Source organism: Oryx dammah, unplaced genomic scaffold (genome assembly GCF_014754425.2).
Source record: "Oryx dammah isolate SB20612 unplaced genomic scaffold, SCBI_Odam_1.1 HiC_scaffold_4, whole genome shotgun sequence".
NCBI lineage: Eukaryota > Metazoa > Chordata > Mammalia > Artiodactyla > Bovidae > Oryx > Oryx dammah.
Window position 1 is genome coordinate 54,934,713 of NW_024070188.1, and position 25,874 is coordinate 54,960,586.

The window sequence follows — 25,874 nt, forward strand, 5'->3', positions numbered from 1 at the left end:
GAAGGAAAGTTTGGTCCACGCACTTTGCCCATTTCTGGTCACACCCCTCACAGGGACCTTGGGGGTCTCTTGGCATTGGCAGAGACAAGGCTCCCCTTTGGGGGGCTGCCTTCAGTCATTATGAGGCACTGCAAAACCACACAGCAGGGCTCAATGCTTGCATCGTGCAGGACATGTCATTCATTCACACAGCACACCGTAGAGTTAGTAAAGTAAAGCAGAAAATGTGCGTACTGAGAAAGCAGACAGGCTAGAGCTCTGAGTGTTCTTACCTTGTCCTGAAGATCCTGGAAAACCCCCAAGATGATAGTTTATGGTGAACAGTGTCCAATTCTTGATCTCCGAAGATTTAGCTTCAGGACCAGGGACCAGGCTTCATCACCCAAGAGCTTTTATGTAGCAGAGTTTTATTAAAGAAAAGAGACAGAGAAAGCTTCTGACATAGACATCAGCAGGGGGACAGAGAGTGCCCTCCTCACTAGTGTTAGTAAGGGAGTTATATACTTTTTAAATTAGTTATTACAATAAATCAGAAGAATGTCTCAAGGTTGTAAAGATTTTACCAGACCCACTCCCACAATTTAAATTTTAGGATAACAGGATTTGAAGAAGGAAATGGCAACCCACTCCAGTATTCTTGCCTGGAAAATACCATGGACAGAGGAGCCTGGTAGGCTACAGTCCATGGGGTCACAAAGAGTCGGATACGACTGAGCGACTTCACTTTTCCTTCAGGAAGGAGAAACTGTCCTCAAGGAGGATACATTGTTGTTATATAATCCTTAGTACAGAGTTTAAACTGAGTTGTTTGTTGTGGAGTCATCAGTTCCAGGCTTAAAGAAAACAACGTTTTATGTGACTAAGACTAAGGAATGTGGAGGGAAAAAAAGGTGTTTGTCCTTTCCTCTTCCTTGAGAATTCCAGACCTCTATCTCCAATTTGAGAGCCCCAGACCCCTTTTGCCGCCTCAGGGACCCCAGCCTTCTTATCAATCTGCCTAGGAATTGATTCTCTCACTTCACACTTAGGAGATTCATTTTCTTGCCAACATGAAATATTCACTTTTCCTTAGCACTGATGCTTATACCTGATAGGCTAGCCAAACTCAAACATAGAGCTAGGAGAAGTTTTAATGCACTTGTTATTCCGTCCCCATAAGCTGTGTAAAAATAATTAAGTGTCTGAAAAATTTCTAAGTAAAGGCTAAAGAGGATCATTGATTTATTAAATGGCTATCAGCAAAAATGCAGAAGATTGATTTGGTCAGAAAGATTGTTAGACTGTGTTTTGGAAACAGAATAAATAAAGTTTTAATTTTAATAATTCATTATAATGTAGTTCCTATTGTACTAGAAAAGAAATATATTTGCCATTAAATTGAGCAATTACCTAGATAGAACTAGCATTTCATAAATGTAAGAGCTGGTATTATTGCTACAGCTATAGATAAACACAGAAGAGTAAGATTAAGTTTATTATTTATGTATGAAAGAGTCATTTGAATCTAGGCCTGCAAAGAAGAAAGAACGTCTTTAATGAATTAGAAACAAAGGACAAAGAAGCAAAGGAGCAATTTATACAAGGAGAAAAAAAAACCTGTTAGACAAGCAATAAAACAACCAATTATTACTGTGAAGAAAATGGGTGTGAGATAATATGAGAAGAAAAAAAAGCATTGAAAATAACATTGGGGAAAAAATCCCTAAATGAATGGTGGAATAATCTTAAAGCATAATTGACAACATTTTTAAAGCCACTTCACTTTTAAACATCTGCTTGAGTCTACCTATTTGTAATGCACACATGATCAACAATGTAATTGAAAGGAAAATATGAGTAAGAAGAAAGTTGATCCTTTATTTTAATTAAATAGTGAGCAGGTGGAGTTTATAAACAACTAAATATTGTAGTATAGTTGCTATGTAAACAGCAATAACCTCTTATCTTGCATATTTAATTTATTTAAATCTCAAAATGAAATGTTATTTTAAGAACTTGTTGTTGTTCAGTCGCCCAGTCATGTCTGACTCTTTGCAACCCCATGGACTGCAGGATGCCAGACCTCCCTGTCCCTCACCATCTCCCGAATTTTGCCCAAGTTCATGTTCATTACATTGGTGTTGCCATCCAGCCATCTCATTCTCTGATGTCCTCTTCTTCTGCCTTCAATCTCCCAGCATCAGGAACTTTCCTAGTGAGTCAGGTGTTCACATCAGGTGACCAAAATACTGGAACTTCAGCTTTGGCCTTTATCCTTTCAATGAGTATTCAGGGTTGATTTCCCTTAAGGTTGACTGGTTGATCTCCTGGCTGTCCAGGAACCTCTCAGGAGTCTTCCCCAGCACCACAGTTTGAAGGCATCAATTCTTTGACCCTCTGCATTCTTTACAGACCACCTCTCACAACCATACTGGGAAGACCATAGCCTTGACTATACAGACCTTTTAGGCAGAGTGATGTCTCTGCTTTCAACACTGTCTAGCTTGGTCACAGGAACATAAACTTTATGAAAAAATAAACACTACTGCTTTTCTAATGGGCTTCTCTTATGACTCAGATGGTAAAGAATCTGCCTACAGTCAAGAGACCCAGATCCATCCCTGGAACAGGAAGATCCTCTGGAGAAGGGAATGGCAACTCAAAGTATTCTTGCCTGGAGAATTCCATGAACAGAGGAGCCTGATTGGCTCCAGTCTATGGGATCACAGAGTCAGACACAACTGAGTGACTAAAACTTTCACACTTCCAATTTTCTATTAGTGTTGGGTGGGAAAATTACTATCATTGTATTATTGTTATAAAATTATTATTTTCTCTACACACAGTCTCAAAGATAACATCTCATTTTGTACTTCTCATTGGTGGGCACAAGGAAAAAGAGAAGGGAAATATATCACTCTTTCAAAAATAGAATATGAAGATCTAGTAATTTCTTTCTAATCTCAATTGCTTTGATGCTATAAAAAGTCCTCAGACTCTAAAACAACAGAGAATTAAATCTTTAAAAACATTTCCGGATCATAGGTGAACTTAAAACCTGTGTTATCAACCAGATCTGATTTTAAAAGTAGATGAAGAAGAGATTTTATATGCTTTTGGAGCCTTGGGATGACAATAGTCATGGTTTCAGTGGCCCTGGGAGATGAGACCCTCTGCCCTTTTCCACTGGGAAGTTCTTAGAGGATGTACACTTGAATCTGGTATATCCAAACAGCAAGCAACGACGACAAAACAGAAGGCTAATGTAGAATGGATTCTATTGTTCTTGTTCATTAAGATCATGAAGAGTCATCCCATAATAACCACACAATCTCCATCAACCCTGAAATGTTGCCCTCCTTCCTTTCTTAATTTCCTTCCTTCCTTTCCCTTTTTCTCAGAGTGAATGGAATGTGTTCTGTGATATACACTTCAGTGTAGAAAATGTAGGCAGTCCACACCTTCCCTAGGTATCTTGCATAAAAAGAACCACTTTTTCATGTCCCATGGCAACTGAAGATTTCTTTTTTTTTCGTCTGTACCCTCTTCTTTACACTACAATCACTGTTATCATCTAAAGCTCTCTCCCTCTCTCTCACATACACACTCTCTAAGCCAAAATCTTCTTTCTCAGTTAATAATATTCTCAGTCTCCACATTTAGTCTGATCTTCTCTAAGAATCAGCATTAGAAATTGAGAATTTATACTGGCTTTCAACTCCAGTGAACAATGTGGTCTTCCTCTTTATTCTCCAAATCCATGTTCTGTCGGTCAATGCAATTATGCATCATTCCCAGGAGCCATGAGTCTAAATATCTGCAGCATATTTCCCAAATATATCTAGGAGAAAATAATGTAAAATACAGAAGAAGGTGGGGGTAATTTGTAAGTAATTCTTTTTCTCATAAAAAAAATAATAGTGGGACAGTTAGTAAAGAACCAACTGGTGATTGCAGCCATGAAATTAAAAGATGCTTACTCCTTGGAAGAAGAGTTATGACCAACCTAGACAGCATATTGAAAAACAGAGACATTACTTTGTCAACAAAGGTCCATCTAGTCAAGGCTATGGTTTTTCCAGTGGTCATGTATGGATGTAAGAGTTGGACTATAAAGAAAGCTGAGTGCCAAAGAATTGATGCTTTTGAACTATGGTGTTGAAGACTCTTGAGAGTCCCTTGGACTGCAAGGAGATCCAACCAGTGCATCCTAAAGGATATCAGTCCTGAATATTCATTGGAAGGACTGATGCTGAAGTTGAAACTGCAATACTTTGGCCACCTGATGCGAAGAACTGACTCATTTGAAAAGACCCTGATGCTAGGAAAGATTGAGAGCAGAAAGAGAAGGGGACAACAGAGGGTGAGATGGTTAGATGGCATTACCAACTCAATGGACATGGGTTTGGGTCAACTCTGGGAGTTGATGATGGACAGGGAGGCCTGGCGTGCTGCAGTTCGTGGGGTCGCAAAGAGTCGGACATGACTGAGCAACTGAACTGAACTACTAAAGAACAGTGCTGTTTAAGTGTTATGTAGACTTTACAGGAATTAAAGAGTGGGGCGGTGGGGGGTGGCCCAGATCTGGAAAAATTATCCAAGAGAAAAATATACCTAAAATTAAGTAGGTTTAAAACCTTAGACACCTGTTCCAAATAAATACGTGAACTGCTGTTGTAAAGTGACTTCCCACTGTTAATTCCTTAAGATAAGGAGAGTAAAAATCCTTAGAAACTTCACAAGGAGTTTTTTCTTGCCTTTGGGTCGAGTCTAGAGAATAAATTGGATTTTTGTAAATTTACTCTTATGTAGCATGTCAATGGAGAGAAAAACCCTGTTAGAAAATAAGGATACTAGAAAGGAATGTCAGGGAGCTCTGATAACATAGCAGCCTGAGTTAATTCAGATCCTTCCTAATGTGAGAAATTCACAGAAATGTTAGATAAACTCTAACTCCCAAAATTTAACACACATTTTGGAAAGAGGAAACAAAAGGGTAATCTGAAAATAAAAACAAGAGAAACACAATAGCACATCCTAAAGCTGGCACCTTAGTGACTCAATGAATTTGGAACATAAATGTAGATCATATGTCTGGAGATTGGATTTTAAAAGCCCAAGCAGAGAGAGAAAACATCACAAACATCATCCTAAACCTATAAACAAAGGAGTCTTTTTTGACTAATTGAAAGTATGCAAAATTGTCAGACTTCCAAACAATTTTCTTATCAATGAATACTCCCTCTAGACCAGAACATGCCAAGGAATCTTGTTTCTTTTCATGCCCCAGTTGTGAAAAATGTCTCTCATAAGCTGTTAAAACCACAAGCCTACGGGTTGAAGTCCAAATTATACCATATACTTTTACATATGGATTGAAGTTTGCATGGTACAAGACTTTCCAAGCTAAAATTTTAACAGAGGAGGGGAGAGGAATTGGTTCTTGCAACCCTTAGAATGTCTAGAAGGACACAGAGGAGTGGTCTGTGCAGGTACACTGTGAATAATCAACTAGGAAAGAGGGTAGGCAGGCAAAGTATGTAACATGATCCTGAAGTTATTCAAAAATCTGAAAGAGGATATACAATAAAAGTGTTTAAAATTATTGCAGTGTTAAAAAAGAATAGAGAAGAATGATAAAAAGAAAAACTACAGAAGATTATGGAAATGTATAATAGAAGCAAATAAAATTTATAAAAATAAAAAATATATAGTAAGTATAACTAAAAATTGAATGGGAAAGCTAAACAAAGGAGAAAGAGAATGAGTTAATTGAAAGAGTTGAATACATTACCCAGAATGCTACAAGCATGGTAAAATATAAAAGAAGTGTAAAAGACAAGAAATATACCTTGTAAAAATGCAATGTAAATCTATTAGGGGTTCAGAAATTGATAAGAGTGAGAAGAGGGAAGTAGTAATAGTAAAAGAAATACTGAAAATTTTCAAGGCCCGGTGAAAGATAATTTCTCAAAGAAAACCCTTCACGATAAATGAGCTTCCCCGGTGGCTCAGACAGTAAAGAATCTGCCTGCAATGCCGGAGACCTGGGTTTGATCCCTGGGTTGGGAAGATCCTCTGGAGGAGAGCATGATAACCCACTCCAGTATTCTTGCCTGGAGAATCCCCATGGACAGAGGATCCTGGTGGGCTACAGACTATGGGGTCACAAAGAGTCAGACACGACTGAGTGACTAAGCACACACACTTCACGATAAATAAAATTAAATCTATACCTGGAAAGATCGTTGTTAGACTATGGAAGTCAAAGAGAAAGAGAAAACAATATCTTAAAGTAATCTAGGGAAAAAAGACTTTGGGTCAGGCACTGAGTGCACAGCTGCAGCGTCAGGAGCTTTAAAAGATGCTGAATCTCTGCTTGCTTTCTGCTCTGTGCCTTCAGTTCTTGGTGACCATGGCGTTCTGTTTAACTCCTACTTCCTTTTCCCAGAGAAGAATGTCTCCAGAATTAAAAGTTAAGCTAAAAAAAGCCCTCATGAGGACAGAAACACTAATAACGCTAAGAGAATTTCACTTTCACTAGATGCTGCGATTTTCATATAGGTAATACTTGGTATTCAGTAGCTGATCACTAAATGCCAGTTGCTCCCTCCCATCTCCAAACACTGATGCTAGGCATCTGGAAAGGCTAGGATGCTCCAGATTTTCAGAATAGGTGAGATATTTATACTGTGCCCCAAGGAACAGGAAAGTTGAATAGAGAAGAAAATTTCAAAGGAAATATAAAATGTATTTCCCTACTTAGATTGAAATCATCTATGAATGTTTATTTGAATGTAGCTGTCTGGTAAGAATTTTTTTTTTTTTTTTTTTTTTAGTGATTAGAATTAAGTTCAAGGGGTGTGCTGAAGTTTCCTAATCAGGATGTGGGAAGAAGGTAGAAGGTCAGAATTTGAGGATTAGAAGATCTGTCTCCAAGCTGAATGCATATTGTCCATGTACTGAGCTGTGTCAGCTAAAGTATAGCTTTTTAAGAAACTGCACATTTTCTTCTGATCTCTCTCTTGGCTTAATGCCAATAGCTAATAATCCCCAAAACTTAAAATTTATTTTTTATTTTATGGTTTAATATTAAGTCTCCAATTATCCTTCTTTGATGCAATTGTGGTACTTGTAATATGTAACTTCTGAACTGTTTATTAACATGAAATATTAAGCATGTCCACATTTTCAATTTTTTTTTGTTTTTAAACCTTTTTTTAAGCCACATATTTATTGTACTTAATATATAGAGGCATTATGAAACGCATAGGAATAAAGATAAATAGAATTCTGGCCTGTCCTTAAGTTTTTATTATTTGTCATGTTAGTAAAAATAATACTTTCCAACTTTTACTACATTATTTATTCTTTTCCTTTACTATATTTTTTATTTTCTTTTTCTTTTTATTATTCTTTCTTTTAATATTAATAGTATTATTTCTAGTAATCTCTTCTTTTTTATTAGTTTTTGAATCCGTATGTAGCTAGATTCTTTTGATACCACTGCTACTGGTCAATAAGTCATAGAATCAAATACTGTGAATTTTGCCATAGTATGATTAAACATTAAGGTATTTCTAATGAGTATTTGTTTAGAAATGTGGTCATATCTTCTCTTCAGTCTGTCTTATTTAATATTTGCTTTGTGTAATTGGATGAACCAAAATACATAAAGAACACTTGCATGGTCATTTTTGAGTTTTTATTTCCTACATAAAGAACGGCAAATATTAGCAGAACACACATTGCAATCAAAAGGCCCAATAATATAGTGTCAGTCAAGTTTTAAACTTTAACTCACATATACCTTGTATTTTATTCTGTCAGCCATTACTTAGAAGTTATTCAAACAGTAATTTTGACTTCTTATTAATATCTATAATCATTGGAATTTAAATTCTATACCAGTGTAGTGTTAATGGAAAAACTAGTGTAATCCATAATAGGTTTGACAATTGAATCTGTCAATAAAGCTGGTGAGAATTTTTTCTCCATCAGCAATTCAGCAACTTATCTAAGAACTGACTGATTCGTGCAAGAGCAAATATGAAAAAGTCAGTGAGGGCCTAAGTTACACAGAAAAATATTGAATCTGTGTGTGAAAATGGTATTCCTTAAGCCAGCTAACATGATATACTCATCTGAGTAAATAACTGTAAAAAATCTATTGGAAGCAGAGAAACAAGCTTCTGTTTTATTACCCAGAATTTGACATATTTGAAAATTCAGGGCATAAATTGTTAGAAATGAAATCAAAGAGTTTGATTAGTCAGCAACACAGAAATTCTTTGGGGTGATGCTATAATGCAATGTAAATTTAAACTAATTGTATTCAAGACAACATTGGTCTCAGACCTGCTACTTGAGATTTCCACCAACAGGAATAAATACAAGAATAAATATCGGACAAATCAAGAATGAAATTGCCATGTTGAGTCTGATTCTGGACATTAAATGGAGAGAAAGGCATAAGCCCTCTAAGGATGTTCTCTAAATCAGTAGACACTTCTCCATTGTCTTTACTCAGAATCAAGACTCCTTGTGGTGCCCACCAATGCCACCCTCAATAGCTTGTCTAGACCCTCCCTCATGGCAACAAGTCAGTGGCACCCAGAGGTGCTGGAGCAATGGTTCTCATGCTGTGATTGGTGAAAACCTGTTTTTACTTAGTTATTATACATGTTGTTTTTCAGTCTCTAAGTCATGTCTGACTCTTGGCAACCCCATGAACTGCAGTATGCCAGGCTTCCCTGTTCTTCACTGTTCCCCAGAATTTGCTCAAACTCATGTCTATTGAATTGGTGATGCCATCCAGCCATCTCATCCTCTGTCACCCTCTTCTCCTGCTCTCAATCTTTCCCAGTATCAGGGTCTTTTCCATTGAGTTGGCTCTTTGCATCAGCTGGCAAAAGTATTGGAGCTTCAGCTTCAGCATTAGTCCTTCCAGTGAATATTCAAGGTTGAATTCCTTTAGGATTGACTGGTTTGAACTCCTTGCAGTCCAAGGGACTCTCAAGAGTCTTCTCCAACTTGCATGTGGGATCTTCCCAGACAAGGGATCTGACTCGTGTCTCCTGCATTAGCAGGTGAATTCTTAACCACTAGTTGACCAGAGAAGCCTGAATATACTTTTAAATCCTCTCTTGATTGTCTTTCTTGGTGTTATCCAGGTGCAAATTTGCAGTCATGAACTCTAAATTCTTATGAGTAAGTTTTGGAGATTTTCTATTCCATCATTTGGTCTCCTTTCTCAGTTGCTTTCAATCCTCCAGAGGCTCATCTAACCCCTGTCCCATCTTAGGATATTATGCGATGCCAGAATCTACAGCCTTTTACCAGATTTCTGACCAGAGTCATTCCTTTGGGTTGTTTCTGAACTCATTTTTGATTTAGTGTGTCATTATAGTATCCTAGAGATTTTTGATATATAGATTATTTTAAAACATTTAAAATCAATACACGATGATTTTCTTATTTTAAAACTGAAAGTGATCTTTTATGACAAAAGCAGTTCATATCCATTATACAAAAATAGGGAATACAGGCAAGCAAAAGGAAGAAAATCTCAAATGTGTATAATCTCACTAACCACAAATAATCACTTTTATAATATTGTTTATCTGTCCATGTCATTTCCTGTACAAACGGTTTTTGTACAAATGGATAACTTTTGCCTAACTGTTTTTATAGCTTAATGTATCTAATTAACATCACATACATTTTTTTCAATATTCTCAAAAGTTATATCTTTTTAAATGTATACAGGACTAGAACACCATTTTTTCTAAGAACTTATTTTATTATAGTAAGAAATTTCTCCCCAATTTTTGGCAACAGTCTAGCATGCCCAAATATAAATTTCTTGACATATATTTTACATAAACACATTGTGGCTAATTACCGATCCTTACATATACCTCTGCACATTTTGGACAGCTTTCTTTATTTAAAAGATTTTAAGTTTATAATCATCTAAGTCACATATTATCTTGACAAATTATCCCCTTTGGAAATGTGCAAGACTTGTCTTCTAAAGTAAATTATTTCATAACAAAATAAGTTATAAACCATGCGGATGAATTTTCAGCTAATACTTTCTTTAGAAAACAAAAACAAACAACAATTACACATCTCTCCTTAGTGCCAAGTTTTTCAATGAATTCAGAAAATTTCTCTCTAATGAAGTTATTTGAAGGCTGCTAAGAAAAATAAGAATATAGAAAGAAATATAAACAATAACTTTTAAATTTACTGATTTAAATAATAAATCAGTCACATGTGGGTTTACCATCCTGATAACTGCAGGTCTCACCTTCATATCTTCTTCCCCTAAGTGCACCTCCTCTGACAACAAACACCTAGATATTTCTATGCTCCATTGTGGTAATAATCATTTTCTGTATAAGGAATTTTTCTACTGTACTGCACCACTACACTGCACTTCTGTTAGAGAAGGCAGAGTCATTCCGTCTTTGAATATCAGAGATTACTCCAGTGCTTAAAAGAGCTGCTGCTGCTGCTGCTAAGTTGCTTCAGTCATATCTGACTTTGTGCGACCCCATAGACAGCAGCCCACCAGGCTCCTCTGTCCCTGGGATTCTCCAGGCAAGAATACTGAAGTGAGTTGCCGTTTCCTTCTCCAGTGCATGAAAGTGAAAAGTGAAAGGGAAGTCATTCAGTTGTCCGATTCTTTGCGACCCCATGAACTGTAGCCTACCAGGCTCCTCCATCCATGAGATTTTCCGGGCAAGAGTACTGGAGTGGGTTGTCATTTCCTTCTCCTTGAATGAGCTATAAACTTTTATTGGGTAAATCAATTGATTCATTCATCTATTAATCAATGACATGGTGCCTTAACAAGTCACTATGAATATTTAACAAATAGTAGAAAGAAGAAAACTAACATGTATTCAGTTCAGTTCAGTCACTCAGTCGTGTCCGACTCTTTGCGACCCCATGAATCTATAAAAGCCAATTAATTAAATACCAAGCCTCTGTTAAATCTTTGTAGACTTTATCATTTTATTTTTTCTTGTATTTTTTGTTCTCTAATGATTAAAATTATCTCACACTTTCCATAAATGATTTATTAGCTAACAAAACATGTAGCAACCTACATATACCACTAGATCCTATTTTGTGTGATATAATAAAAGATTTTAGATAATTTATATATACATATATGTATATACACACAGACAGAACTTATTTATAAAAATACAATCTCTAAAAAGCAGGAAATAAACTATCTTGCAGCTCTAAGAACCTCATTTATATTTCACATATGCTGTAGACAACGGCTCAGAAACTCAGATGTGGTGCTTATAAATATGTATGAAGTATAATTAGCTTGGAAAATGCTGCTTCATCAACAGTCCTGATATTGTTGATGTGCTTCAGTGACTTACTAAGCAGTGTTGGATAAGGAACTCTCCAGAGTCCAACAAAGTGAAGCAGTTCTCTCCATCCACACCATGTTAGTGTCTTCCATTCTGTCATTATATGACAGACCTGTCTTTTAAACCTGGACTGTTGGTATGTGGCTGTATGCCATCAGCTCTTTACTGTTTTGGAGTGCTTCTTTGCCCTATACTTATTAAAGAATTAAATTTGTGTTTTAGAACCCTTACATACATGTGCAGATGCACGTGTGCAAAACACCACACACAGTTCAGTTCCAAATGATTTCGCTGGTGAATCTACCAAACATTTAAGAAAGAAGTAGTAAATTCTTCAGGGAATTGAAGAGGAGGAAATATGTCCCAGTCATTCCATGATGCCAGTATTACTATGATACAAACCAAAAACATTATGGAAAAAAAGAAAATTATAGATCAATATCCCTCATAAACCTAGATGGAAAAATTCTGACAATGTTAAAACATAGAATCCAACCATTCATTAAGATAATCTACAAATTAGAAGAATGTATTTGCAAATTACATGTCTGATGAAGGATTTGTCTCCAAATTATACGTAAATATCTTTCAAAACTCACTAAGAACAAATAACCCAATACAGACTTGTACAAAAAATTTTAACAGACACAGCCAAAGAAGATGGTAAAAAGCACATGAAAAAACACTCAGCATAATTAGTTGCAAGGAAAATGCAAATTAAAATCCAACTGTTGTACACACCATTAGAATGTCTAAAATCTTAAAAAACCAACTATATCAAGTAGTGACAAGGATATAGTTACATTTGTAACTCTCACCCACTCCTAGTGAGAATTTAAAATAGTACAAGTAATTTGGAAAACATGTTGATTGTTTCTTAAAAGCGTAAACATATATCCACCAGATATTCTAGCCACGCCACTTAGAGGTCCTTCATTCCAAGAGAAATCATCATATGTTTGTACAAAGATTTGTATACAAATGTTAATAGCGACTCTATTTAGAATAGCCAAAGCTGATACAATCCAAATGTCCATCAGGAAGTGAATGAATAAATAGATTGGGGCATATTCATGTGGGATTTCCCAGATGGCACAGTGGTCAAGAATCCGCCTGCCAATGTGGGAAATGCAAGATATGCCAGCTCGAACCCTGGGTCGGGAAGAACACTTAGAGTGCAAGATGGCAACCCACTCCAGTATTCTTGCCTGGAAAAAATTCCATGGATAAAGGAGCCTGGCAGGCTAGAGTCCATGGGGTCACAAAGAATTGGACATGACTGAGCAACTGAACACACACACGTAGCTATGTAAATATAAAAAAGATCACATTTTGATACACACACAACATGGATAAATGTAAAAATAATTACACTGAATGAAAGAAACCAAACAAGAAAAAAAGAGTACTACATATTGGATGATTCTATTATATAAAAGTCCGTAAAATACAGACTAAAAGTGTTGGAAACCAGAGCAGTGCTTACGTGGAGATAAGGAAGGACAAGGAGTGGAAGGGAGGGTATGAAAATAAATGATGGGTATATTCTCTACCTCAATTGTTTGACAGTTTCATGAGTGTATAAATATCAAAACTTATCAAATTGTAAAATTTAAATATGATAAGTTTATTTATACCTCACTAAGACTGTTGAAAAGTGTAAGAAAGTAGAAAAAAATGAATATTTCCCATCACTCTTCCTGCTGCTGCTAAGTCACTTCAGTCGTGTCCGACTCTGTGTGACCCAATAGACGGCAGCCCACAAGGCTCCCCCGTCCCTGGGATTCTCTAGGCAAGAACACTGGAGTGGGTTGCCATTTCCTTCTCCAATGCATGAAAGTGAAAAGTGAAAGTGAAGTTGCTCAGTCATGTCTGACTCTGAGCAACCCCATGGACTGCAGCCTGCCAAGCTACTCCATCCGTGGGATTTTCCAGGCAAGAGTACTGGAGTGGGGTGCCATTGCCTTCTCCAATCACTCTTCCTAGTCCCTCCAAATTTCCACAGCTCAGACTTTAACTTTTTTCCATGTTGTCTGGCCCTTCTTTTCTCTCTCACCTTGTTTCATTAATTTTCTTATGCACAGCAAGTCAACTCTCTTTCCTTCCTTCACCCCCTTGCCTCTTTTGCATATCCAAGATCAGCTGTAAAATGTTGGTTGTTAGATTCTCACCAGACCATGTTCCTGTAGAAAGGAATTCATATCTTAAGACTCTGGGGAAAGCTTGCTCCCTTGCTTGCTTGCTTTGTCTGGCTCGATCTAGTATTATGAATGAGCCGTGTTATCTTGATGGCTCAGGATCATCACTGTCAATATTGGCATCTACTGAACCGTTTTGTCCTTATCCAAATAGATTTGGATTGCTGAGATTTAAAAATTCTCCAAGCTGGTTTTCTTTCCTCATTGTCAGTTTGTCAGCTGTCCCTTTGGCTGCTATCATGTGCTTATTTAGAGAATCTTCATTCTTCTTTCTTTGTAATTTCCTTTCTCTAATCTGTTTTGATTCAGGAAACCTGTAACCAGGGAGTAAGAATGGCATATAAATTTGGAACAAATGTAGAAGCTGAGTGGGTAATGGAGCCTTATTTTTTTGAGTAAGGTACATTGGATTTGTGCCATTGATATTGACACTCTTACCTTTTTTTCAAAATAAATGACACTTAAATAATGTTACTGTATCTAATTCCCTACAGACACCATAGGACCAAGCATTTCTGAATTCTCAATTGAAGAAAGTGTCCATTTCCCACAGCATAATTTGTCAGAGTTGTCAGGCAGCTCTTTTTGCAAAGGCTAGATATAAATGCACAGATTCTTTTTATTTATGTAGATGTTTCCAATGTATCCTTTTGTAGATATCATAGTATTATTTAGTCAATCTGTTTTATAAGCAATAGATTATTTAAGTGAAAGCTGTTGGAATAACACCTTAAAATAAATTTTACCACAACAGTAGCAATCTGTAATCTCTCCTAGTTTAATGTTCAAATAGTATGATAAAAAATGCTATTAAAGCACTGGAAATGAATAGTATTATGTCTAGGCTAACCTGAGTTCAGATTTATAACTTCAATAGTAAGTATTTAGCATTCTCTAGCTTTTCTTACACTCTGAAATACTCTTCCAATTTAGAATTTACAAGATCTAAATTTGTAAGATCCTATTTGATTTATCTTTTGGTATGTAATGATTCTTGAAGTGCAAACATTATTAAAATGGATAACTAAACATTTATTTGAAGCAATCCTTTTCCCATATCACTCTCTTATCTTTGTGTCAGCTCTCTTAGTTCAAGCCTCAACAAATCCATCTTTGCTAGGAGATGATTGTGGCTCAGAGACTGTCATTTAGAAGGTTTTATTTTGCCCTAGGACTTGTAGGTGCCTTCAGAAAAGGAATACTGTTCTTCCTCATTTCAGTACCTAGGGGACAGGAAATGCTTCCTCCAGTTACCCCACAGCTTGAATGAAATGCACTTAGGGATAAAGTCAAGGATGTGCTTAGTTCTTAATTTGCTTGACCATTTGACAGCACTTGATAGTACTGACCAGTTACGACGTTGCAACACTGCCAGTCATCACACTCTGAGCCACTTCTGTAAGTCTTGATTTCCATGATATCGTGCTCTCCTAGGTTCTCTTTGTCCTTTCTGGAATCTCAATCACCCTGCTAGCCCCACTTTCTGTACCTGCCTTTAAATAAATGTTGGGATTCCCAAGGGTTCTATTCTAGACTTTCTTCTCATCTCCTCACTTTAATCACAAATACGTGCTGATACTGTATTATTCTGCATACGTAGTTCAGAATGCTTTCCTAAAGGTAAATGGTGTACCAACTGCCTGCAAGATAGCTCTACTTCTTCATTGTTTGGTTTTAGAAATATGACACTTCTTTTTCTGCCCACAGGCCACAGGTCCTCAGGGTTCATTAAAGGAAGGTGCCAAAGGTTCTCTTCAGAAAAGCTTTGGGATTCTTAATGAAGCCAAGAAGTTAGCAAATGATGTAAAAGGTTAGTGTGATCTCTTTTTATTATTATTTTCAGTGTAATTGTAGTTGTAATTGGTAGGATATTTTATCAGATTATTGGAAAAATGTAATTGTTGCACCATGGTTGTTATGATTATTTTTACTATCTAGATTTAGTGAAAGTGAACTATCTTATCAGTTTTACTGTATTTTGCCTTCACACGTCATTTTGTACTGAGCATTACTTTAGAATTTTTAAAACTAATTTCTGTAACATCATTTCATCTGTATCTTAAGTATAGGAACTTTTAATTTTTAAAGTATGGTAAATTTTAAAGAGCATCAAATGCCACCTTTTTTGATTTTAGAAATTATGCTCACAAATGAATGAATAAGGCAGATGCAGCTTTCGATTTAGTGGGGCACATGGTGGCTCAGACAGTAAAGCACCTGTCTACAATGCAGGAGACCCAGGTTCAATCCCTGGGTCAGGAAGATCCCCTGGAGAAGGAAATGGCAATCCACTCTAGTACTATTGCCTGGAAAATCCCACAGACAGAGGAGCCTGGTAGGCTACAGTAGTCCATGGGGTCGCAAAGAGTCCATGACTGAGCGACTTCACTTTCATATCTCAAAAAGTTTTTGCCTCTTAAATACATTTTTGTGCATTTTATTCCTAATTCAAAGATCAAAGTGCATGAAATATCTGCCTTGATTATCATATGGGTTTTGCATTAAAAATTCAATACAGCCCACATTCTAGATAAGTTATTATATTTATTATTTCATTCAAATATCTCCTGTTCTCATGTAATTGCCCCTGTTTCTGTCTTTGGTCTCATTCTTTCCCCTTTTCTGACTTGCATCCAGCTCCCCAAACTTACTGAGATATTCATGTTCTCTGAAAAATTGCTGCCATTTCAAACCTCCAAGTTCTGCAGTGTTCATTCTTCTCTTTGGAACTCCTCACCATCCCTTTTTCCCAGCCAACTACCTTCTACCAAACCCTCAAGATTTAGTCCAAATGTTATCATCTCCAGGAGGCCTGGCACCCCATCTGAATTACATGTCTCCTCTCTGTGCACCCCTTTCTCATAGACTTGTCAAATCATCACAGCCATAGACCTAGCATCCATTTTCTAGAGGACAGTAGCAGGATCTTCTTTTTAGCTTTGTATTTTGGTGTATAGTATCACAGTGACTATCTCAATTCAGAAAATAAGCATATTTTTAAAATAAAGGAATAATGTTGGTCTTTACTAACATTAGAAAGAAAAGAGATGTTTATCATTTATATTTGCCAGTGCTCTCAATGAATAGTCTTTTATTTCCAAAATAGACTGGTATGGAATTACATGTTTTGTCTCCATTATAGATAGCACTCTGATAGTAAATTCTTTGGATTGTGTATCATAGGTAAAATATGACCCCTTATATGTATAATCCAATGCAGGAAATTCTATTTATTACAACCTGAAAAATAGCTATAGAGTCAATCCTGTTTTCCTAATTTGGCAAGTTGGGTTATATCATTACTTGGTCATCATGCCTTTCCCTCCAGTGCACTTGCCCAGAGCTGAGATCAGGGTGAGGTGAGACAGGTTCAGCCGCACAAGTGCAGAGTTAGATTCTGTTTCTATTTAAAATTTTTAATATTTTGCTCATATTGATCTTTTTTGAATTAAATGTGATTTTAAAAAAATACTACATAAAAACGTTTTATCTTAAACACTGAGTTTTGGGGGGCCCTTTTGAATTTCACACCTGAGGTGAATGCCTGAGTCTCCTCACCCTGCTCTCAGCCCTGTCCTTGACTCTATTTCCCCACAAACACTGGTGTTATAAAAATGAAAAAAGAATCTAATATTTTAAGAGTTTTTTTCTCCAAGGGAAAAAGAAATCTAAGGACAGGTATAGTAGCCAGGGTTAGGTGACAGAAAGTTTCATTAGTTTAAATGCCCTTTTTTGTACCTCAGGTAGTACATTATTTAAAGTAATGAAAACCCACAAACTACTCAAGTAATAATTCCTCCAGAAATCCACGCCAAGGCTCTGACGGAGATGGGAATGTTTTCCTGCTACATTATGACATTCCCCTGATTTGTGGCCAATTACACAAGTTATAAAATGGCTCTTAATCAGGGAAATGCCATATATTACCACCAGGAACTGCTGAAATAGGCCCTACAGAGCAAAATACTTGACAGCAGCTATTAAAATAGAGATTTAGTCATTTCTCTCTCTATGGTGCCTGGAGTTAGAAGGAATAAAAATGGTGAGGCAGTATACCCTCCATATTTCTAATGTGTTACTTGGTTCTAGTCAGTACAATACAGTTAGTCCATGAGCTTTAGTCATGTATAACTTGGAGCTGCTCCCTGCCATCTTTATGCTGTTCTTGCCTTCAGAGAACCTGAACTTGCCAGGAGCAGTTTGTTTGGCCTTTAAGTTTTGAGTATACATTTATTAAAAGTAAATTTGCCCTTGTGCACATTTGCCATTTGAGACCAGTCTGTATCAAATTGATTGAGTGTCCATGGACATAAAAATTGTTTTGTTGATGGATATGGGGCTTGATACAAATTGATGACCAAAAAAGCTAGAAGATAAATTGATGCCACTGGGTAAATTAATACTGCTTTGCAGATTGACAAAGGATTTTGTCCAAAAAACAAAATAGCCAGGTGAGGCTCTCATGGAATGTGTACAGGGCAAGGACTGAAGTTGAGGATGAAATATTAGAAGTGTGAAAATACTAAAATTATATAATTATATACCTTATCTTATATAGAGTAACTTTTTAATTTCATTTGCCTCTTCATTTAACCCTACTTTTCAACTTTGCTTAAAATAAGTGAAATTATTTAATTAGTTAGGAACAAATAGATAACGTCTCTATAAAATGAATGACATGCACATTGAATAAAAAGATGTATTCTCAAGCCCAAGGATATGGAATCAATGAGCTGTATGACATATGATGTTGTCTAAAACACAGAACAGTGCCAGAATTACCCCAAAATTAATTTCAATCAAATTAATCCATATTTTCCTTCTGTACCGTGAGCCTCCAGATGCTGAGTCATTAAGACCAGACAAGTGTATCAAAATGGTTTTGTGATCATGAATATAACACACTTGCAATTACTAACCTGTTAAGAGTCTGTGTTATTATTTCAGATTAGATACAACAGAATAAACAGGAATATTGTAGTGATATTAAACTGAAGTATGATTTAGGAATTAAAATTTGCAGGACACTAATCTTCTCAGTCTGCTGGCTTTCTGAATAAAGTAGCTATCCCTCTCTCCCAATAATAAATAAATAAAAGTATTTTTATATTATTAAAAACAGACTCCTGTTGGGAATTCCCTGGCAGTCCAATGGTAAGGACTCCATGCTTTCACTGCCAAGAGTAGGGATTCAATACCTGGTCAGGCAACCAAATCCCACAAGCCACATAGGACAGCCAAAATATTATACATATACATATATACATACATACATACATACATACATACATATATATATATATATATGTATAGTGGTTTAGTTACTAAGTCGTATACGACTCTTGCAACCCATGGACTATAGCCCGCCAGGCTCTTCTGACCATGAGATTTTCCAGGCAAGAATGCTAGAGTGGACTGCCATTTCCTTCTCCAAGGGATCTTTCCAACCTAGGGATCAAACCAGGGTCTCCTGCACTGCAGACAGATTCTTTACCAACTGAGCTACCAGAGAAGTAAGGTGAGGTAAGGTGAGGTGAAGTCACTCAGTCGTGTCCGACTCTTTGCGACCCCGTGGACTGTAACCTACTAGGCTTCTCCGTCCATGGGATTCTCCAGGCAAGAATACTGGAGTGGATTGCCATTTCCTTCTCCAGGGGATCTTCCCGACCCAGGGATCGAACCCGGGTCTCCCGCACTGGAGGCAGACACTTTAACCTCTGAGCCACCAGAGAAGTACCAGTATGTATGTGTGTGTGTGTATATATGTATATATATATAATATATATTTGGAGAAGGAAATGGCAACCCACTCCAATAGTCTTGCCTGGAGAATCCCATGGACAAAGGAGCCTGGCAGACTATATATAGTCCATGGGGTCACAAAGAGTCAGACATGACTGAGCAACTAACACACACACACACACACACACACACACACACACATAATATATATTATGATATTTATATTATATTGTGTATATATATTTGCATAATTTTCATACTGCCATTTGCCAGAATCCCCAAAGTATGCAAGTGAAAGACAAAAAAACCATTCCATTGACAAAAAAATAATTTTGGATTAAATGGATAAATCCAACCCTGGATCCCCTAGCCTATTGTAGTCCGAGAGCAAACTAATCTTTTCCTTTATGAATTACTGATTCCTCATGCAGAGTTTTAGTTCCTCCTTCAGTGTGTGAATAGAGAAAATTGAGAAATTAAAATAGAGTTAGACTCGGTTTCAGAGTTTAAATGAGAAGTGGCAAAATAAGGGCCAAACACGGAAGGACAGAAACTATTAGAACCAGAGAGTACTGGCCTTACTTAAAGGTATTTAAATTACATTTGTTTTAGAATACCTTGCTGGCCAAAACAAAAGGAGCCTGCAAACCCATACTCAGGCTTTGGAGCTTGTCCTAGAGGAACCACATGGAGTTTTTGATGTCTGGTTATTTTGGTTTCTCATTCAACTAGCTGAGGAGAGGACTGTCCTCTATCCTGATATCTTAAGACTTTGCAGATGATAGTGAAAGTGAAGTCTCTCAGTGGTGTCCAACTCTTTGCAACCCCATGGACTGTAGCCTACCAGGCTCCTCGGTCCATGGGATTTTTGAGGCAAGAGTACTGGAGTGGGCTGCCATTTCTTTCTCCAGGGGATCTTCCGACCCAGGGATTGAACCCAGGTCTTCCACATTTCAGGCAGATACTTTAATGTCTGAGCCACCAGGGAAGCCCAGTAGACATGCCACCAGACAAATCCCTCTTTTCTCCTCTCCTCAGGCTTCAGCTATAATCTGGTATTGGGAGGAAGAACATGTTCAGTTGCAAGCAAATGGCAATTGAGGGCCTAGCAAGCACTGAGCCCAAGGCAAACAAGAACTGATTTGGCACTTTTTATTTAGGACAAAGTTTCCCGGGAACATGCCTTCCTGTAAACACAGGCCCTATTTACTGATCTTAGAGGTTCCCTTGCATGGTACATGTAAGGGATATGTCTGGGCAAAAGAGGAAATCAGAGGTAGGACACATCCCAAACTTGTGACAGCTACTGGGAAAAGGTAAGCATAGGAAAAATGTAATGGAAGAGGGCTAGGTGTGCCCCAGCGTGAAAAGACTGGGTGGAGCAACCTCATCAAATCAATTGAAAGGAGGCCAGTGACAAGAATGGGATTCTGGATTTCACCCAGCTTTCTTCCTTCCTCAGCTGCTCTTCCTTCAGTACGAGTGTTGGGATCCTGCACTCAGTGGTGGGGTTGATGGGGGCAGGTTCATGTCAGTGGATGAAAAATTACAGTAAAGTGACTTGAGATAAATTTTACCTCTTATGTTCTTAAAACAGTCAAAGGTAAAAACATAATATAATATAATACAATTAATAAATTATGTAGAGTAATCAAGGGCTTCCCAGGTGGCTCAGTGGTAAAGACTCCAACTGCCAATGCAGGAGACATAAGAGATGCAGGTTTGATCCCTGGGTCAGGAAAGAAATGGCAACCTGCTCCAGTATTCTTGCCTGGGAAATTCTATGAACAGAGGACTCTGGTGGGCTACAGTCCATGCGTTCACAAAGAGTTGAACATGACTAAGCAACTGAGTTCGCATGCACAGAGTAATCACATATTATAAAATGTAGTAAATTAACCATTTTTGTATGTAATTGAAAGTGTTAGTTGCTCAGTCATGTCCACTCTTTGCAACTCCATGGACTGTACCCCGCCAGGCTCCTCTGTCCATGGGATTATCTAGACAAGAATACTGGAGTGGGTAGCCATTCCCTTCTCCAGGGGAATCTTCTTGACCCAGATATTGAACCCAGGTTTCTGGGTTGCAGGCAGATTCTTTACTATCTGAGCCACCAGGGAAGCTGCAACAGAATCATTTAAGTCAAAGAAATTCTGTTTGAATATACTGCATACATATAGTACAGCCAACACTTTAACTAGCCCAAGTTAATGTGATTCCAAAGATGATGTTTTTAAGCACTGCTGGATAAAAACACTGGTCTTTTGCCATGGTGTAGAGGTGACTCATTGACATTCATGGCCCTAACAAAGGTTTGATAAATGAGTGAATGGATGAGCATTGCAGGAATCTCTCATTACCAGAAAGGTCAAAATCAAGGTTTTTCACCTCATACAGATCCCTTACCTCTTCCAAACGCTCTGCTTTAGAACTGTGGATAAAGCACTGCAGAAGTTAACCTGCTCTCTAATTCAGAAGGAATGCTGGGCTGAATGAGTTATAAGCTGGAATCAAGATAAGCAGGAGAAACGTCAACAACTTCAGATATGCAGATGATACCACTCTAATGGCAGAAAGCAAAGAGGAACTAAAGAGTCTCTCGATGAGGGTGAAGGAGGAGAGTGAAAGAGCCAGCTAAAAACTAAATATTAAAAAAATAAAAATCATGACACCTGGCCCCATTCAGTTCAGTTCAGTTCAGTTCAGTCGCTCAGTCGTGTCTGACTCTTTGCGACCCCATGAGTTGCAGCACACTCGGCCTCCCTGTCCATCACCAACTCCCAGAGTTCACTCAGACTCACATCCATTGAGTCAGTGATGCCATCCAGCCATCTCATCCTCTATCATCCCCTTCTCCTCCTTCCCCCAATCCCTTCCAGCATCAGAGTCTTTTCCAATGAGTCAACTCTTCACATGAGGTGGCCGAAGTACTGGAGTTTCAGCTTTAGCATCATTCCTTCCAAAGAAATCCCAGGGCTGGTCTCCTTCAGAATGGACTGGTTGGATCTCCTTCCAACCCAAGAGACTCTCAAGAGTCTTCTCCAACACCACATTTCAAAAGCATCAATTCTTCGGCGCTCAGCTTTCTTCATAGTCCAACTCTCACATCCATACATGACCACTGTACTACATGGCAAATAGAGGGGGAAAAGATGGAAGTAGTGACAAATTTCCTCTTCTTGGGCTCTAAAATCACTGTGGATGGTGACGGCAACCATGAAATCAAAAGACATTTGCTTCTTGGCAGGAAAGTTATGACAAACCTAGACAGTGTGTTGAAAAGCAGAGACATTACTCTGCCTACAAAGGTCCATATAGTCAAGATTATGGTCTTCCTAGTGGTCACTTACTGTTGTGAGAGCTGTACCATAAAGAAGGCAGAGTGTCGAAGAACTGATGCCTTCGAATTGTGGTGCTGGAGAAGATTCCTGAGAGTCCCTTGTACAGCAAGGAGATCAAATCAGTCAATCATAAGGGTAATCAACCCTGAATAATCATTGGAAGAACTGATGCTGAAGCTGAAACTCCAGTATTTTGGTCATCTGATGTGAACAGCTGACTCATTGGAAAAGTCTCTGATCCTGGGAAAGATTGAAGGCTGAAGGAGAAGAGGGCATCAGAGGATGAGATAGCTGGATGGCATCACCAACACAATGGACATGAGTTTGGACAAACTGCAGGAGATGGTAAGGGACAGAGAGGTGTGCTGGTGTGCTGCAGTCCATGGAGTTGCAAAGGGTCAGACAAAACTGGGTGAGTAAACAGCAACAATTCAGAAGGAGCCTCTACAACAAAAGATGAAACATGATGGTTACTTTGTAAAATATTTGTATAAAAACATCTTAAAAGAGAAGTCATTCCTCCATTTTTTGATTAAGAAGCAAATCAAAAGTGATACTGAGTTTAAGTAGTAGCTCATAAGACAAATTTCATGATAATGAAAATTTTATTTGCAAAATGTTATCTATATGGTAATTTGCAGTAGTTCCATTTAACTAGACCCCTTCAATATTAAAAACAATTCTACAAACTTCACCCTTATGAATGAGAGATTCTCTCAAGGTATTTATTTCTGCTTTGTTAGCCACTCTAGTATTCTGGCCTGGAGAATTCCATGGACTGTATAGTCCATGGGGTCACAAAGAGTCAGAAACAACTGAGTGACTTTCACTTTTATGTGAGAAAAAAGTTAAAAATTGCATTTGAGGAACTTAATTAGATATGTTTGAATAGTCAAAATAGAACATTCCCATTAAAATATATAAAATCATTCTTATATTTAGTTGATAATGGGGGCTATATATTAAGAACATATAAAAGGAAACTAAACAACTTTAGATTCTAGATGATCCACTTTAAACACAGGAGAAAGTAAATCATGAATAACATTACTGAAAACTGGCAAAAATACCAAAGCAGTTCTCAACCCAATGTGAATTACCAAACCAATGTGAATTATTTTGTTACCTTTTAATAACTGCATAAAATATCCAATACTTTCTCATACATCCTTCAACTGATTTCTCGTATCAGTCATATGAAGTTATCTTCATTTTACACATGTAAAAATGGATAGAAATGACATTTGAACCCATATCTTCCAACTCTAAGTCCTATAATTATTTCATTGCACTATACTACTTTCTCTAATGGCTAGAATAAGTAAAAGAATGCATCATCAATGATCAAAGAAATACTTGTAATAGCTTTATTTTGAACTATTACATAGTTCAATATTACCAGTTCCAAGTAAGCTAAACGCTAATACATTTAACACAGCAACAGGAACATGGTCAACATGAGTAACAGTACTATTGTTAATGGAAGTGACTCGCAAATGTGTCTAGTGATTTTCATTCTGAATACATCTGCCTCACTGAGGGCTACACAACGAAGGGAACTGATGTTGTCAGGCGTGTTCACAGTCCAGCCTGGCTGCTCTGCTTCTTTCCCCTCAGTTTATGAGCTCTGTCTCTGCCAAACTCATTCCTGGACATTTGTCTTCTAATGTGTGGGGAGTGCATGAGAAAGGGAGAGCTAAAATTAGAGCATGTATATGTAGCCTTTGAGGTTCAGTGGGTTGGTATCTTGAGAGAGCATAGGTGACTTAGCCATAGCTAATGGGTATGAAAAGTGAGGAAATAAGGAGAGAAAGGTGTGCAAGGTAGCACTGTGTGGATTATAATTTGGCTCCTTTTCTTGTTTATCAAAAGTTATGAGTTGGATTGGATTTATCTTAACTACCAATAATTCTCTCTTTGTCCATGTTACCATTCAAACTGAACCACATGGGTTCTTTCTTTCATTTTAATTATAGAAACCTCTGCCTCGGGTATCTCCATTTAAAGGCAGCCTTGGATCATTTATTTTCCTAGGTTTGCATGGCTAACATTTTATAAGTTTTCCATTTTAAAATCTGCAATTGTTTTCTGCACACAACTTCTGTTTATCTGAAGAATTAGACTGATAAAGTGATAAAGTGTTTAGACTTGGTTTGAGAAATTCCAAAAGGTACTTCAGAGAAAAATGATCAGGGTATAAGAAAGGATAAACTAAGAAGAGAATAGAGTCAAATCCTGAAACAAAGAAATCAGAATAGGCTCAGAATAGTCCCATTTTGACTTTCTAGTAGAGAAAGCAGAGGAACAAAATTACTGCTTTGAAACTTGAAGAATGGCAGTAACAATGTTCCTCAAATCAGTCTTTGTTCTGAATAATTGGCCTGATTGTTCAGCCAGTATTTGTTATCAGAATTCATAGAATAGTATAAACCAAGTGATGCCCTTTAAATTAATGGTTTTCTCAGTTATACATGAATATCTTGCTTGCCAGCACATTTTAAATGTTTCATTGTTTAAAAAGTCAAATCCAATCAAGAAACTAAGAAATGAAATTTGTACTGTTCCATTTCCTTAATTGATGAAGACTTCTAAATTAATTTCAAAAGAACAGCCTTTAACTATTCTCAGGGAATTTGTATGGATATCACAGTCATAGTGAGATTGTCTTTATTTCAAAAAATATTTTTTCCATAACCTATTCAAAGATTTTATTTTAGTACAGTGAAAATAACAGAAGTATTAAAAGAAAGATAAATTGTGATTGACAGAGGAGAAAATCTAATTACTTGGAAAGTATATTTTGAAGGACTAGCATTGCAAATAATATCTTAGTGACTGAAACAAACATATTGATGTTTTAGAGCCATGTTTTTCTGGAATATTTTATGCTTTATTTTTCTATGATGTTAGGTCTTTGGCTTGGAACCTAAAAGCAGATGCCTCCAACAATATTATGTGCTTATATTACTGTGGTATAACAGTGGTGTAATTTGTCTGCCTATAAAACCCCAATATGAAATGGAATGGATCATTAGTTAATATGTTCAGTACTCTTTATCACATCCAAAACACTGATAGTTAAGAATCTTCCATCTATCTTCCCTTCCCTTTGCTAGTCTTCCCAGATGAAGCCAATAAAAACAAAGATTGTTCCCTAAGCTGCCAGTGGCTTGTTTTGTTCCTCCAAGAAGCCAGATGCACTGTCTCTACAA

General features: G+C 37.2%; 1 protein-coding gene across 2 annotated transcripts in view; it reads left to right on the forward strand.

Moving 5' to 3' along the window:
- LAMA2 (laminin subunit alpha 2) overlaps positions 1-25,874 on the forward strand; it is a 676,446-nt gene that overhangs the window by 552,193 nt on the left and 98,379 nt on the right. For both annotated transcript variants that reach the window (XM_040238873.1, XM_040238874.1), the window contains exon 41: positions 15,287-15,389. In XM_040238873.1, the coding sequence (XP_040094807.1) occupies positions 15,287-15,389 (103 nt within the window). The remainder of the gene's footprint in view (positions 1-15,286; positions 15,390-25,874) is intronic.